The following is a 17,246-nucleotide window of genomic DNA, read 5'->3' as shown; positions in this document are numbered from 1 at the left end:
CTAGTGGCATCTCAGAGCTGTGTGATGTACTAGTGGCATCTCAGAGCTGTGTGATGTACTAGTGGCATCTCAGAGCTGTGTGATGTACTAGTGGCATCTCAGAGCTGTGTGATGTACTAGTGGTATCTCAGAGCTGTGTGATGTACTAGTGGCATCTCAGAGCTGTGTGATGTACTAGTGGCATCTCAGAGCTGTGTGATGTACTAGTGGCATCTCAGAGCTGTGTGATGTACTAGTGGCATCTCAGAGCCAGCTCTATCTCACCACCACCTCTCTCAACCCCTCCATCGCCTCTCTGTTGTCAGACTGCTTGTCCGACATCTAGATGAACCGAAATGGCCTTCAGTTAAACATTGGGAAGATCGTAGCCATTGTCTTTGGCCCCCACCACATACTCCATTCAATAGCCACTGACTCCATCCCCCTCTGCTGTCGCTGTCTCAGGCTGAGCCTGACTGTTTGCAACCTTGGCATCCTATTTGACCGTAAGCTAAGCTTCTGACCCCGTACCCTCTCCATCACTAGGACAATCCACATCCACCTCGGTAATATCGTCCGGTTCTGCTCCAGCCTCATCGCATCTGCTGCTGAAACCCTCATCCATGCTTTTGTTACCTCCAGACTAGACTATTCCAATGCTCTCCTGGCCGGCCTCTCATCTTCCACCCTTCATAAGCCTGAGCTCATTCAAAATTCTGCTGCCCATATCTTAACTCAAACCATGTCCCATTCACCCATCACCTCGCCTCGATTTTAAACTTTTCATCTTCGTGTTCAAATCCATTTGTGGCCTCACCCAGCTATCTCTGTAGCCTTCTCCGGCCCTACAATGCTCTGAGAACTCTGCGTTCCTCCAACTCTGGCCTCTTGTGCATCCCCCTCTTACTTTGCCCCATCATTGACGGCCGTGCCTTCAGCTGTCTAGGCCCTAAGCTCTGGAATTCCCTCTGTAAACCTCTCCAACTCTCTCTCCTTCTTTAAGACGCTCCTTAAACCTACGTCTTTGACCAAGCTTTTAGTCACCTTTCCTAATATCTCCTTCAAGTGAAGCGCCTTGGGATGTTTACTACATTAAAGGTGCTGTATAAATTCAAGTTGTTGTTAGACTTGTGGCATTTCAGAGCTGTGTGATGGACCAATGACAGCTCAGAGCTGTGTGAGGTGCTCGTGTAACAGTATCGTCTCACATGCTGATGGTGAATCCCACAATGAGAAAATCTATGATTAACACACCTCAGCACAGCAATCAATGTACCGTAGGGCTATTTTCAGTTTCTAATGGCTCCCAACTCTTATGCAAAATAGTTTCTGTTATTGCTAACTGAGGTACACAAGCATTAGACATAAATAGAACACATCTATACCTGCAGACACACACCATAAACACAAAACTTCTCAAATAAAGCAAGACATTTTCCAGGCAATTTTTTTCCAGTTGCAAATATTTTATTTAATAGCTGTTGAGGCTCCTGACCCCAATCACGATCATCCCAGATAGTAGTTATATTCTTTGTCCCTTAAGAGGCTTACTGCAGAATGGTTTTAATACTTAGCACATCTGCAGTTTTCCTTGTCATTTCATTTATCACTGCTGCTTACTCATTTATCATTCCCTCAGAAGTAATCTGGTGCATTGTTTGATGAAAGCTCTAGTGTCCCTTTCTGACGTGGCGTTTGTTTGTCTCACATGTTTTAATTATAAATTAAAAACCAAACCAGCTAAGGATTACCTCTTGTGTATTTCAGTTGAGTTGGAAGATGGCTTGTCACTAAATGTTGAAATGAAAGATTGTGCCTGAAATTCCAGGAATGGATTTTGAGGATCACTGATGTCATTTTTGTCACAGTGACATGATGATTAGTTTGAGGCGATTATGTCATTGTGTTATGCATTTGCAAACAAATCAAAAAACATTGCCAAAGAGATTTTTTTTGCAAAGATAGGGTCCCTTTAATATCTTCCTGTTGTACTGCATATTTTTAATCCAGCCAAAGCCGCTTAAGAAGAACTATATATTTGAGTCAGATCCTTGCTTAGTGTCCGTGAAAAAGTTGAACCTATTTTTAGTTGTGATTTGGATTTATCTCTGATTCGATCACATCCCTGATACAACCTGCTATTATTTTTGCCCATTTTTGATTGTTATTTTGTCATCCTCTTTTCAGCTGATGCTTCATTCTTTGTCGGAGTGCAGGCAGAAAGTAATATATTTTTCCTCCTAGTCTTCGAGCACTGATTCCAGGCTTTGCCAATATCGTATTTGAGCTAGCCACTTGAACTTCTCATTTTACGTCCTCCTCCAAAGGACTATTTTGGGTCTTAGGTCAGGCCTCATAGATACCAGATGACAGCCAGTTGGCTGGATCTCCACTCCTAGTTTTCACTCTCTTCCTGTGTGGAGCTGTTGTCTCCTTCTAATGGCTTTATTGAGGCTGGCAACTCTTCACGTAGTTGATTGCAATTGAAAATCCACACCCTAACCCTTTCCAGCACAGAATGTTGGAATATCAGTGTCATGACATCACCAGTTTGTATGCGATTCATTGCAGCTTCACCCTTAATAAGTTCCAATTTCGTTTAAATAAACCTCTTCTCTGTGGCAAATGGAGGATATCTTATTGGGACCTCTCTGTATATTGTAGGGCAATGAAAAGTGCAGGAAAGGGATACTGCAACTTTAAAATTGGTGTGAGCCAGTTGAAGGAAGGGAGTTTTGGCACTGGGTCTTCCTTTTAAAAATCAAACTGTTGCAAAGAGTTTGATTAACTTGAACTGTGATTAAATTTGATTTCTTTCTTGCTTATTTCTGTGTTTCTTTAAAACAGTATGTACTGATGACATTATCAGAGGTACCAGCTTCAAGGATTTACTGATTCTGACCACGCGGGAATTAACATTAATTGATTGTTACTAATTCAGGTCTGCAGTAGATACCTTCTCGGGTTCATTGATGTCAGTCGAGCATATTGTTTGCAGTCTTTGGAGAAACAGCATCAAAGCGTGTTCAGATTTTCCAGGTTCAGCTTCATTTGTATAATTTAGACGGACCTCATTGTGAAGCCTGCCTGGGGAAGAGTGGAAATCACTGCTGCAAGACTCAGTTGCCGTTAGCAGCGGAGCATGGGGCAGCCCAAGATTAGATCAAAGTTCATTTTAAAAAATTGAAAATCCTAGACAGCATCCCTTTGAGAAGGATTTACATTTTAAATCACCCTCTGCCTGTCATAGTAACACTGTATAGCAGGAAGGCAGGGCATCCAGTGATGCTGTGGCATGGATGGAGGCAAACACCGTCTGATGTTCCCATCATCAGTCTTTCCGGCATCACTTCCTGTGACCCACAGAGCATGGCAGAGTGGCACTCTATGAAATCGGCCTCAGTAACTGCACCAAAATATTCCCCTGATGATATTATTGCCACTCACTGTTCAAACAAAATATTGAGACAAATTCAGCAGAAGGGACAGAATCAAATCGAAGTGATATCAAACACAATCCCACTTCTTCTTAACTGGCTGATTCTTAAAAGAGATTCTTATGGTGAGAATCCCTGTTTAAGCTACAAACAGCTGTATTGCCTCAACCCTTCCTGGTGATGTTTGGAGTAGCTTCTTGCAAATGTGCATACTATATAGACAGTGGAGTTTTGAAATGTCTGTATTTCCATTCCATTGCACTCCTTTTCTTTTTATAGGTATTGTTGAAATATGTTTAGAGAACGTATTTCAAAACACATATGAGAAACTTATTAACTTGTTTGCGGTTAATATTGTTCGTATTAAATGTTTGGTGTATCTGAACTCGATTGCTATTTGTGCTGTGGATGAATGCTGGAAATGTCACATTGACTGTTTGAAATAAGGTTGTTACTTTTTCTGTCTTTAGTGATATACCTAGAATTCCGGAGAGTTCCCATCCTCCTTTGGAGTCTAGTAAGTATTTAAAAGAAAAGGAGAAATTTGGCTTTTTAAACCCTGAGTTGCAGCATTTCATTAGTTCCGTTCATTACCTCTGAATTAGTGGGTGTCATTTGCTGTACTGCTCAGAAAACCAGGGCTGATCACTTATCGGAACAATCTCACTTAACGTCATTTATATCCAATGTTACAAAAATTTGAGGTAAAGGGACAGGCAAAATAGAAGTGTCAACTTTTAGAGTTTGGCAAAATCATTCCAATTCTCGAGGGTTCACCTTACCCAGGCTTGTGCTCTTGCAGGACAGGGGAAAATGTTAGTTAGAGAGGTAAGTTTGTAATTGTTGAGTTTGTATTGTGCCAAGGCTCCACTTGATTAACAGAAGAGGAGTTCTCCCCATTGTTCAGTGATGTGGGTACACCACCGATGTACAATTCATGAGTGTGGTGCCAGCAGAATTCCTGACATGGGAGCAGTGGTACACAGAGTAATAATCTGCACATGATTTTCATCAAATGGTTCATCTGTGCCCACAGCACTGGCAGGTGATGTGCTCACAGATCACTCTGTGGGGATCACTCTGCTACTTAACCCTTCGACTGTAATTTCCTCATCTTCTGATGTTCCTTTGCACTTGTGCCTTCAGTAAAGGTTGAGATGCCCAATCAATGTAGGCTCATGATCTGAAGATCAACTGTGACTGTTCATAATTAATTTAAGGATTCTTTTTAGTCTTAAATATAATAGGGTGTTTGTAATCGCTTATAAAATTGTACTGTTGTTCTGGGTTTCAATGTTGGACACTACACAGTTTAAATCAGATAGAACAGCAATGGAGAGAAATAGATTAGAAAGAATCAGAAGTGAATGAATACATTGAGAGCAATTAAATGTAAAGAAGGATGAGCACAGTTGTTGATGGACAGTACGGTGATGTCTTGTTCAAGAATTTCAGTCCATCTGTTTGTGTTGATAAAAAGCTCAGGCTAATTTTTTCCTCCTCTTCTGCCAATTTTGGTACTGTTATCCCAGGGGACAACTTGCAGTAAAACTACCCCTCTCCCCACCCGCCTGTCATCTTCCTGGGCATGCTGCTTAGTGTGTCTTTGGTCTTGTATTTGCCGCACACACACATATATGTGTGTGTATTAGTGTGCAAAGAGAGAATGTAATAGGTACAGGGATAATGAGGATTAACAAAACATTGATGAGTAACCCTGGTTTAAGGAGTGTGGTGTAATAGTAGTTGGTATAGTAATAAGTAATGTAGCTTTAATAAAAGGTTTCAAGAATGAGTTTTACCATCAGCAGTCCTTTTAAAAATCAAGGTTATAAGGAATTATCATAAAAATGATGGGCCTCAATTTCCTCTGGTCCCACTCCTCCAATGTGAGTGAAGCTTATGCTCACCCAGAAGTTGTACCCCTGTATCTGCCCCAGTTCCGAGGGCCAGGGGCATTTAAAAATTTTGGGTGGGAGCCTGCACCATTAGCAGTATAGCTGGGCACTCACCTCATACTGGGAGAAACGGCTGTGCGGGCCAAAGATTTTAAAAAATGCTGCCAGGTTTTGAATTTAGTGGTTTCCTTACTGTAATTGATCACTGTGCCATTTAAAATTTAACTCCCCCTCCAACCCGAGGCCTTTAGCAATGCAGAAAGCCATAGATGCACAGGTGTCTCTTATGTCTAGTGTTACTAAGGCGCATATGCCAGGAAACTTCAGAAACAACAATTTGTATTTATACCATGCCTTTAATGTAGAAAAATGTCCCAAGATCCCATAAGAGATGTGAAGAAAAATAAACCCCAAGCCAAAGAAGGAGAGAATAGGAAGGGCGACCAAATGCTTGGACAAAGATGCGTTTCACAAAGGGTCTTAAAGGCAGAGAAGGAGGTGGAGAGATGGAGAAGTTTAGGTAGAGAATTTCAGGGCCTAGACGACTGAAGGCACAACCATTCAAGGTTAGGCAAAAGGGAGGAGGGTTTGCACAAGAAGCCGCAGTCAAAGGAATGAAGAGTTCAAGGGGAGGAATTCTAAAGGTGGAGGAGTTAGAGAGACGGAAGGGTCGAGACTACGGAGGGATTTAAACACAACAATGAGAATTTTAAATTTGAACTATTGAGGGACTAGGAGTCAGTGTAGGTGAGCAAGGACAAGTGTGTTGGATGCAGGATAAGGTACATGCAGCAGAGTTTTGGATGAGAGACAAAAGGGGTAAGGACCCGGTGTAACCTGAGAGTAAATTAGGCCCCACTATCTTTCTAATCTCTTCTGCCAAATACTACTTTTTGATTTTTTTGATTACAATATATACTTCAAAATTTACATAAATATTATTATATAATATGATATAATTTTGTATTATTTTGGCAGCTTTATCATTTTTATTTTCTCCCCCACACCACTAAATCAGGTTTCTGCTGTAGGCTCATATCCACTAGGGATTGTGTTGACATTGCTCCAAACTCATTTCACTTAGGACCCTTACGGGCAATAGATGAAGGAGTGCTTCATCCCATTACTCTGGGCTGCATTTAATTCTAGGTCCTAGAGATGAAAGACTAGTGTCGAACCCACTGCATCACCAAGTCTCTATAATTTATTTTTACCTTATAAATGGAGTAATAGTTCAAAAAGGGTGAGTTGTACAAAATACTGGATGTTATGGCCAGCTGTTAAATGATATTTTGAGAAGGGGAAGCAGAACTCACTTGTGGAATATAGACAATCATTTATTTGCTGGCAGTGAATTAATATAATTATTTTGTGTAACTGGCAATAACTTGTGGGATTTATTCATGAGTGCATTAATATTCATAGAGCTTTGAAATGCCGAATTCAATAAATATTATAAATGTGAATTTATATTTGCATTGGCATTACAATACTTTTACGTATTACAAGTATCTGCATAGAATAACAAAAGGGTTTTGAGTAAATGTTATTTTACTATTTACAGGTTCAAGTTCCTTTGAGTCACAGAAGATGGAACGACCATGCATTTCAGTCATTTCTCCGCCTAGCCCTGGAGCTCTGAAAGATGCCCCTCAGATCCTACCTGGGCAGCTTTCAGTGAGTAAAATAATAAAACAAGCAGGAGTAAACAGATTTGATGGAAGGAAGTCTGCCTCCTTTTGCTTTTTTCAGATGAAGTATATACATTTTAGTAACGAATTTTCATAAATGAAATTAAAAAATGTGACTGGCTGCTTTTCCTCTTACTCATTTGGTTGTTAAATAGTCACTCGGGTGGAGCATTGGGCGGGCTCCATTACAGGCATGCAATCTTCCAAGCCTGATTTTTCCTCTTCACCCAATCCCCAAGCATAAAGAGGAAAACCTAGCCCTTGATTGGTCATTTCTTTTTCATGTATTTTGTTCAGTCAATGTGTTGTTATCCATTGGTGTATAACAATACATTCTGTATACATGCATACAGAATGGATGGTTGGTGAATTATTGGGGGATTGTGTCTGATACTGACTTTGTTATAAGCCATTACAGGTATTAGTGGCTGACATACAAGCCCAAAGCTATGTTGAACCTCCTCAATACATAGGTCTATTTAGTCCTGAAATTATCCACTATCCTGGATAATACAATATGATTTATGTTTCAAAGCAAAGGGTGAATTTATGTACAGGTGAGCACATGGCTTGGAATGAAGAACAAGGGTAAAGCTGAAGACAGATCATCAGCATGTAAGCTACAAGAAAATAATTTGCATTTGTTGATGTATGGTTATGAGGATTGTCTGGGTCAATGATTATCTGGAGCATAAACAATTGAATAACCTAATGGGGAAAAAGGATCGATAAACAAGTGGCATTTGTAGTAAAAGGTTCTCTTGTAACTGCATGTCGATTATACTTATTTTTTGTTCATGGCGAATGATTCTGATGTTGAAAACATTTTACAGATACTTCCTCTGCTTTCATTGCTTCAGCAATGTTCCCTCTGTTCCTGTTCAAGGGTGTTTTACCTGACTGCATCATGGAATCCACTGATGTTTCAAAGATAGGATAAGATTGTAGTTATGTGGCACAGAATATTTATTAGAGTGATAGGTTGTGGGTTTGGGGTCCTGGAAGTCTCCACACAGGTGTTCATTAGGGAATGTGCTGAGCGTAGGTTATGCACTTCTCCACAATGATGGTGAGAGAGAGGTGGGGGAGGGAATCAGAGGAAAAGTCACATTAGACAACTATCAGGCAGCTTATAGCAATTGGTCACAGATGTTGCTGGCCTGGTTGAGAGAAGACTTACTTGTCCATACTACAACCTGAATCAGTGCATTGAGAAAAGGAGAAAATGTCTTGTATATAATACATCTGGTACTGAACTTGTGTTTACCACTGAATGCTCACTGCCTGCTTCGAGATCATAGACTTTTTGCTGTAAAACTAAAAGTTTTAATCATTATCTGTACAGCTCCCCTGGTGGCCGAGTGAATAAATGCACCATCTACAAGTCAGGTAGCATTTTTTTTATTCGTTCGTGGGATGTGGGCGTCACTGGCGAGGCCAGCATTTATTGCCCATCCCTAATTGCCCTTGAGAAGGTGGTGGTGAGCCGCCTTCTTGAACTGCTGCAGTCCGTGTGGTGAAGATGCTGCCTGATGTGGAGAAGATGCTGCCTGACTTGCTGAGCTTCTCCAGCATTTTCTGTTTTTATTTCAGATTTCCAGCATTCGCAGTATTTTGCTTGTGAAATGCACCATCTAGTCTGCCACTAAGCCATATAAACAGGAAGGTCCCAGGTTTGAATCCTGGTCTGTCTGCGTTAGCTCACAGTTGCGGCCTCAGTTGAGTCTCTACAATTCACCTCTGTGCCCCTGGGTTATGGAGGTGAAAAATCAGCAGTGGTTCCTGCTCCCGATTACTGTCCCCTGACCCCTACTAGAAAGTTTGTTCATGAGGCTGCCATGTGAAAACAGGATTAGGGTTTGGTCCTGATCGCCTACCAACACTTACTAACTAGGCTCACACATGAAAAATATCTGCTTAGGCGGGGAACCAGAGGACTCCTGGTACCTTAGTAAGAGGCAGCACCTCAGAGAGGAGTGAAAGGATTGGAGAAAGGACAGTAAAATTACACTGTGGATACAACACGTCTATCTGCAGTTCCTCTATCTGCTATTGGAGTCATCAACCTATTTAAAGTAATTGTGTTAACATGCCTACTAAAATAGCAAATGTATGAAGCGTTCATATGCTAATGTTCCACAGCTTAATCTCAGGACCATTGCCTTGGCGGGGCTGGCATTTGGTAATCTGTCATGATTGATTAATGAAGCTCAGATGGTGTTCCCTTTGCTTTTAGAATAATTTCTGTATTTTCAAAGTTCAATAGCAGAACCTTTTTGGAATTGGGATTGACTCACGTTAATCCAGTGAATGGAGAGACGGGCCCATTATTGACATGCCCCCACAATTTCTTTACATCTGCACTTGGACAAATTCTAAAAACTACATTCCAATTAATAATGTGATCACACTAACATTCAATGCAATAGCGACAGATATTTTTGCACCCATATACACATTGAAAACACAGTTTCTGCTGTGACATGTGCTGAAAGTCTGTCTCCTCATTTTGTAATGCTATTTAAATGCTGAGATTTCCACAATATGCATAGGGTTCATAGAATGCATTGTTTTCACAGGTGAAACTCTGGTATGATAAAGTAGGCCACCAGCTGATAGTTAATGTGTTACAAGCCACGGAGCTTCCTTCCCGAGGGGATGGTCGACCCAGGAATCCCTATGTAAAAATGTACTTCCTTCCAGATCGAAGGTGAACGTCAAAAATCACTTTTTAATAATTCTCTCTGGTTTGTTTCACATCTGTTTGTGTTGCTGTGTAGTAGGGATGAGCATCCAAACAATTTCAGGCTTTTGATTCAGAGAAGTCCAAGTCCACATCTTAACTAGTCACAAACATAGAATGGTTTTTGCAAAATTAGGGAAGCATTTACTGCGAATCACTGGATACTTAGACATGTACATGCATTGGCACTGGACCACTAAGTATTTGGTATTTACATATTGCTCCTAGGTCACCAGGTACTTAAACTTGTATCCATATTGCTGTTGGACCTCCAGTTATATCATATGCTTTCATTGGACCAACAGTGACTTGGATGGTAATACTTACTCAACTGTTGCTAAGGCTCCTCCCCTACTAAATCACTAAGGACTTTGGCTATACTTCTATTATCAGAGCACCAGCATCACAAATGATGGCATTGACTAGGCTACAAGCCCTCACCCACCCTACTAGATTGAAAAGGATTGAAAGTAGCACCAGATTGGGGCATAGATAAGGTAGATAGTCAAAATCTTTTCCCAAAGGTAGGGGAGTCTATAACGAGGGGGCGTAGATTTAAGGTGAGAGGGGAGAGATACAAAAGGGTCAAGAGGGGCAATTTTTTCACTCAAAGGGTGGTGAGTGTCTGGAACGAGCTGCCAGAGGCAGTAGTAGAGGCGGGTACAATTTTGTCTTTTAAAAAGCATTTGGACAGTTACATGGGTAAGATGGGTATAGAGGGATATGGGCCAAGTGCAGGCAATTGGGACTAGCTTAGTGGTATAAACTGGGCGGCATGGACATGTTGGGCCGAAGGGCCTGTTTCCATGTTGTAACTTCTATGATTCTGTCGTCAAGAATTGGATACTATTGTCTCCCATTAGATCACCATAGGTCACATGGTACCCTTACATGGAGTGAAGTTTGGGAATTCCTGCAGGAGGTTGCGTCTGCCCCATTGAAGGCCTGATGTCATGAAGGAGGTGGGGCTTGTCGGATAGCGTCAGCCGCTGGCATTCCCGTTGCTTCTGCTTCCTTCGGCCCAAGTTACCTGGCTACTGGCATCCAGGTTAATAGAGAGACTAGAGTAGGGCCCACAGAGGTTTCCAGGATTAAGGGCACCTTTAAATCCATATTACATCCAGTTTCATTCACTACATTCTTCAACATAGTTTTCATTGTCCCATTGGTCCGTTGACCGACCCTGATGCCTGTGAGTGCTATGGGATGTGGAATTTCTGTTCAGTTCCCAGCATGATACAAACGTCTCTCATTACTTGACCTACAAAAGATGTACTATTGTTGCTGTTGATTTGACATGGCATTCTCCACCTGCAGAAGACGTGTTCAACAAGTTCCTTGGCCGTGGTAAGGGCAGTGCAGGGGCGAGTCGGTATTGCCTCGACCCATTTAGTAAAAGAAACCATGACAACAAGCAGGTCGCTATTACCATGCGCATTTCATAGAATGATACAGCACAGAAGGAGGCCATTTAGCCCATCATGCCTGCGCCGGCTTTCTAAAAGAGCTACCCCCCTGCTCTTTCCCCATAGCTCTGCAAATGTTTCCTTTTTAAGTATATATTCCCTTTTGAAAGTTAATGTTGAATCTGCATCCATCACCTTTTCAGGCAGTGCATTCCAGATCATAACAACTCGCTCAGTAGAAAAATTCTTCTCATCTCCCCCCTGGCTTTTTTGCCAATTATCATAAACCTGTGTCCCCTGGTTACCGACCCTCCTGCCACGAAAAACAGTTTCTCCTTATCAACTCTATCAAAACCCTTCATACTTTTGAACAGCTCAATTAAATCTCCCCTTAACCTTCTCTGCTGTAAGGAGAAACATCCCAGATTCTCCAGTCTCTCCACGTAATTGAATTCCCTCATCCCTGGCACCATTCGAGTAAATCTCGTCTGCACCCTTTCTAAGGGCTTGATATCCTTTCTAAAGTGCGGTGCCCAGTCCTGGAAACAGTACTCTGTCTGAGGGCTAACCAGTGATTTAGAAAGGACAGAAAGGTCTTGGAGAGGGTGCTGAGGAGATTTACCAGGGATGGTACAAGGGATGAGGAATTTCAATTATCTAGAGAGAATTAGAGAAGCTGGGATTGTTCTCCTTAGAGCAGTGAAGGTTAAGGGGAAATTTAAAAGAGGTATTCAAAATTATGAGGTGTTTTGATAGATTAGATACGGAGAACTCTGTTTCCACTGGCAGAAGAGTCAGTAACCACAGGACACAGATTTAAAATAATTGGCAAAAAAGCTAGGAGAGAGATGAGAAGAATTTTTTTTACTCAGTGAGTTGTTATGATCTGGAATACATTGCCTGAAAGGGGAACGGAAGCAGATTCAACAGTAAATTTCAACGGGAATTGTATCTTTACTTAAAAAGGAAAAATTTGCAGGGCAATGGGGAAAGAGCAGGGGAGTGGGACTAGAATCATAGAATCATAGAAAGGTTACAGCACCGAAGGAGGCCATTCGGCCCTCAAATCCGTGCCAGCTCTATGCAAGATCAATCCAGCTAGTCCCACTCCCCTACTCTTTCCCCGTAGCCCTGCAATTTTTTTCCTTTCAAGTACTTATCCAGTTACCTTTTGAAGGCCATGATTGAATCTGCCTCCACCACCCCCTCAGGCAGTGCATTCCAGATCCTAACCACTCGCTGTGTAAAAAAGTTTTTCCTCATGTCACCTTTGGTTCTTTTGCCAATCACCTTAAATCTATGTCCTCTGGTCCTTGACCCTTCCACCAATGAGAACAGTTTCTCTCTATCTACTCCGTCTAGACCCTTCATGATTTTGAATACCACTATCATATCTCCTCGCAACCGTCTCTGTTCCAAGGAGAACAACCCCAGCATCTCAGTCTATCCACGTAACTAAAGTCCCTCATCCCTGGAATCATTCTAGTAAATCTCTTCTGCACCCTCTCTAAGGCCTTCACACCTTTCCTGAAGTGCAGTGCCCAGAACTGGACACAATCCTCCAGTTGTGGCGAACCAGTGTTTTATAAAGATTAATCATGACTTCCATACTTTTGTACTCTGTGCCTGTATTTATAAATTGTAAACAATTTTACAACACCAAGTTATAGTCCAGCAATTTTATTTTAAATTCACAAGCTTTCGGAGGCTTCCTCCTTCGTCAGGTGAACGATGTGAAAATGAAATCCTCGAGATGAAATGAGATAAAGCCCAGGATCCCGTATGCTTTTTTAACCGCTTTCTCAACCTGTCCTGCCACCTTCAACGATTTGTGCACATATACCCCCAGATCTCTCTGTTCCTGTACCCCTTTTAGAGTTGTGCCCTCAAGTTTATATTGTCTGTCCTCGTTCTTCCTACCGAAATGTTTCACTTCGCATTTTTCTGCATTAAATTTCATCTGCCACATGTCCACCCATGCCACTAGCCTGTCCATATCCTCTTGCAGTCTATCACGATCCTCCTCACTGTTCACTACACTTCCAAGTTTTGTGTCATCTGCAAATTTTGAAATTGTGCCCTGTACATCTAAGTCCAAGTCATTAATACATATCAAGAAAAGCAGTGGTCCCAGCACCGACCCCTGGGGAACACCACTACACACCTCCCTCCAGTCCGAAAAACAACCATTCACCACTACTCTCTTTTTCCTGTCCCTTAGCCAATTCTGTATCCATGTTGCTGCTGCCCACTTTATTCCATAGGCCACAATCTTGATGATAAGCCTACCTGCGGCACTTTATCAGACTCCTTTTGAAAGTCCATATACACCACATCAACTACACTACCCTCTCTGTTACCTCATCGGAAAACTCTTATCAAGTTCATTAAAGGCGATTTGCCTTTAACAAATCCGTGCTGGCTTTCCCTAATCAATCCACACTTGTCCAAGTGACTTAATTCTATCCCAGATTATCATTTCTAAAAGTTTCCCCACCACTGAGGTTAAACTGACTGGCCTGTAGTTGCTGGGCTTATCCTTACAGCCTTTTTGAACAAGGGTGTAACATTTGCAATTCTCCAGTCCTCTGGCACCGCCCCCATATCTACAGATGTTTGGAAGATTATGGCCAGTACCTCCGCAATTTCCACCCTTACTTCCCTCAGCAACCTAGGATGCATCCCATCCGGACCGGGTGACTTATCTACTTTAAGTACAGCCAGCCTTTCAAGTACCTCTTCTTTGTCAATTTTTGGCCCATCCAGTATCTCAACTATATCTTCCTTTACTGAGACTGCTAATTGGTAGCTATCAAATTAGTCCCACTCCCCTGCTCTTTCCCCATAGCCCGATAAATGTTTTCCCTTCAAGTATTTATCCAATTCCCTTTTGAAAGTTACTGTTGAATCTGCTTCCACCACCCTTTCAGGCAGTGCCTTCCAGATCATAACAACTCGCTGCGTAAAAAAATGTTTCTTCACAGCGCCTCTGGCTCTTTTGCCGATCACCTTTAATCTGTGTCCTCTGGTTACCGACTCTTCTGCCACAGGAAACAGTTTCTCTTGATTTACTCTATCAAAACCGATCATTACATAAAATTACATAGAAAGTATAGCACAGAAACAGGCCCCTCGGCCCAGCAGGTCAATGCCAGTGTTTATGCTCCACACAAGCCTCCTTCCTCCCTATTTTATCTCACCCTATCAGATTACCCTTCTACTCCTTTCTCCCTCATTTGTTTATCTAGCTTCCCTTAAATGCATCTATGCTAGTCGCCTCAGCTATTCCTTGCAGTAGCGAGTTCCACATTCCAACCATGCTCTGGGTAAAGAAGTTTGTCCTGAATTGTCTCCCCCATAAGTGGAAACATCTTCTCCATACATCTATCCTATCAAACCCTTTCATAACCTGAAACACCTCAATTAGGTCACCCCCTCAGTCTTCACTTTTCTAGAGAAAAAAGCTTCAGCCTGCTCAATCTTTCCTGAAAGGTATAACCTCTCAGTTCTGGTATGATCCGAGTAAATCTTTTTTGCACCTTCTCCAGTGCCTGTATATCCTTTTTATAATATGGAGACCAGCATAGTACTCCCAAGTGTGGTCCAACCAAGGTCCTATACAAGTTTAACATAACTTCTCTGCTTTTCAATTCCATCCCTCGAGAAACGAATCCCATTGCTTGGTTTGCCTTTTTTATGGCCTTATTACCTTCGTCACTACATTTAGTGATTTGCGTATTTGTACCCCCAGATCCTTCTGTTCCCCATTTAGACTCATATTATCGAAGCAGTTTTTGGCCCCCTTATCCTTCCTGCCAAAATATAATACTTCACACTTATCTATATTCATTTGCCAATTAAACGGCAATTCTGCAAGTTTATTAATGTCTTCCTGTATTTTGTCACATTCCTCCCAATTCGGTGTCATCCGCAAATTTTGAAATTATCCTTCCAATTCGCAAGTCCAAATCTTTTATGTAAACGGTGAACAACAGTGGTTCCAGCACTGATCATATGGAACACCACTTCCCACCTTCTGCCAGTCTGAGTAACTACCTTTAACCCCTACTCTCTCTGTTTTCTATTTTGTAGCCAGCTTGCTATCCATCCTGCTACTTGTCATCTGACTCCACGTGCTCCAACCTTAGTCATAAGTCTACTATACGGTACCTTATCGAAGGCCTTTTGAAAATCTAAATATATTACATCTACTACATTACCCTCGTCTACCCTTTCTGTTACTTCTTCAAAACATTCAATAAGGTTGGTCAAGCATGACCTTTGCTTTTGAAATCTGTGCTGTTCTTTATTATGTTTTCGGTTTTTGGATGTTTTTCTGTTACATCTTTGAGTAAGGATTCCATTATCTTTCCCACCACTGACGCTAAGCTAATTGGTCTATAGTACCCTGGACTGGTTCGATCTCCCATTATAAATATCGGAATCACATTAGCTGACGTCCAGTCCTCTGGCACTATTCCCTTCACTACTGAATTTTTATATATATGTAATGGTGCCTCTGCCTCTAACAAATCTCCCCATAACTTTCTCTGTTGTATGGAGAACAACCCCAGCTTCTCCAATCTCTCCACCTATCTTAAGGCCCTCATCCCTGGTACCATTCTAGTAGATCTCTTCTGCACCCTCTTTAAGGTCTTGACATCCTTCCTAAAGTGTGGTGCCCAAAACTGAACACAATACTCCAGCTGAAACCTAACCAGTGTTTTATAAAGGTTTAGCATAACTTCCTTGCTTTTGTACTCTATGTCTCTATTAATAAAACCCAGGATCCCATATGCTTTTTTAACAGCCTTCTCAACCTGTCCTGCCACCTTCAAAGATTTGTTTATGTGGACCCCCAGGTCTTCCTGTTCCTACAACCCTTTTAAAATTGTACCATTTAGTTTATGTTGCTTCTCTTCATTCTTCCTACTAAAATGCATCACTTCTCTGCGTTAAATTTCATCTGCCATGTGTCTGCCCATTTCACTAGTCTGTCTATGTCCTCCTGAAGTCTGTTACTATCCTCCACATTGTTTATTACATTTTCAAGTTTCATGTCATCTACAAACTTTGAAATTATACCCTCTATACCCAAGACTAGATCAATAATAAATATTAAAAAGAGCAGTGGTCCTAATACCAACCTCTAGGAAACACCACTGTTTACTTCCCTCCAGTTTGTAAAACCACCGTTCACCACTCATCTCTGCTTTCTGTCCTTTAGCAATTTTGTATCTATGCTGCCACTGTCCCTTTAATCCCATGGGCTTTAATTTTGCTTACAAGTCTATTATGTGGTACTTTATCAAATAAATGCCTTTTGAAAGTCCATATACACATCAACCGCATTACCTCATCAACCCTCTGCATTACTTCATCAAATAACTCAAATCAAGTTAATCAAACACAATTTTCCTTTAACAAATCCCTGCTGACTTTCATTTCTTAGCCTATACTTTTCCAATTGCCAATTTATTTTGTCCCGGATTATTGTCTCTAAATGTTTCCCCGCCACCGATGTTAGGCTGACTGGCCTAGAATTGCCGAGTTTATCCCTCTGTCCTTTCTTAAACAGGGGTGTTGTGTTTGCAATCCTCCAGTCCTCCGGCACCATCCCTATATCTAAGGAGGATTGGAAGATTGTGGCCAGAGCTTCTGCAGTTTCCACCCTTACTTCCCTCAATAACCTTGGATGCATCTCATCTGGATCGAGTGACTTTTCTACTTTGAGTATTGCCAATCTTTTAATACCTCCTTTATCTATTTTTATCCTGCTACCTCCTATCACTACAGCCTCCTCTTTTACTGCTATAATGACAGCATCCTCTTCTCTGGTGAAGACAGATGTGAAGTATTCATTTAGTACCTCAGCCATGCCTTCTACTTCCACAAGATGATCTTTTTTGTCCCTAATCAGTCTTGCCCTTCCTTTCACTAGTATTTTACTGTTTATATGTTTATAAAAGACTTTTTAGTTCCCTTTTATGTTAGCCGCTAATCTATTCTCATACACTCTCTTTGCTCCTCTTATTCTCTTTCTTTGAGAAATAAATCACTAATAAATCCAATAGGTAATTCAGGAGAAACTT

General features: G+C 41.5%; 1 protein-coding gene across 15 annotated transcripts in view; it reads left to right on the top strand.

The window, feature by feature from the left end:
- LOC137321665 (regulating synaptic membrane exocytosis protein 1-like) overlaps window positions 1-17,246 on the top strand; it is a 984,914-nt gene that overhangs the window by 536,199 nt on the left and 431,469 nt on the right. For all 15 annotated transcript variants that reach the window (XM_067984176.1, XM_067984183.1, XM_067984175.1 and 12 more), the window contains 3 exons: window positions 3,887-3,933; window positions 6,879-6,991; window positions 9,585-9,715. In XM_067984176.1, the coding sequence (XP_067840277.1) occupies window positions 3,887-3,933; window positions 6,879-6,991; window positions 9,585-9,715 (291 nt within the window). The remainder of the gene's footprint in view (window positions 1-3,886; window positions 3,934-6,878; window positions 6,992-9,584; window positions 9,716-17,246) is intronic.

The sequence above is a fragment of the Heptranchias perlo genome, chromosome 5, assembly GCF_035084215.1.
Source record: "Heptranchias perlo isolate sHepPer1 chromosome 5, sHepPer1.hap1, whole genome shotgun sequence".
NCBI lineage: Eukaryota > Metazoa > Chordata > Chondrichthyes > Hexanchiformes > Hexanchidae > Heptranchias > Heptranchias perlo.
This window is presented reverse-complemented; position numbering and strand designations above follow the sequence as displayed.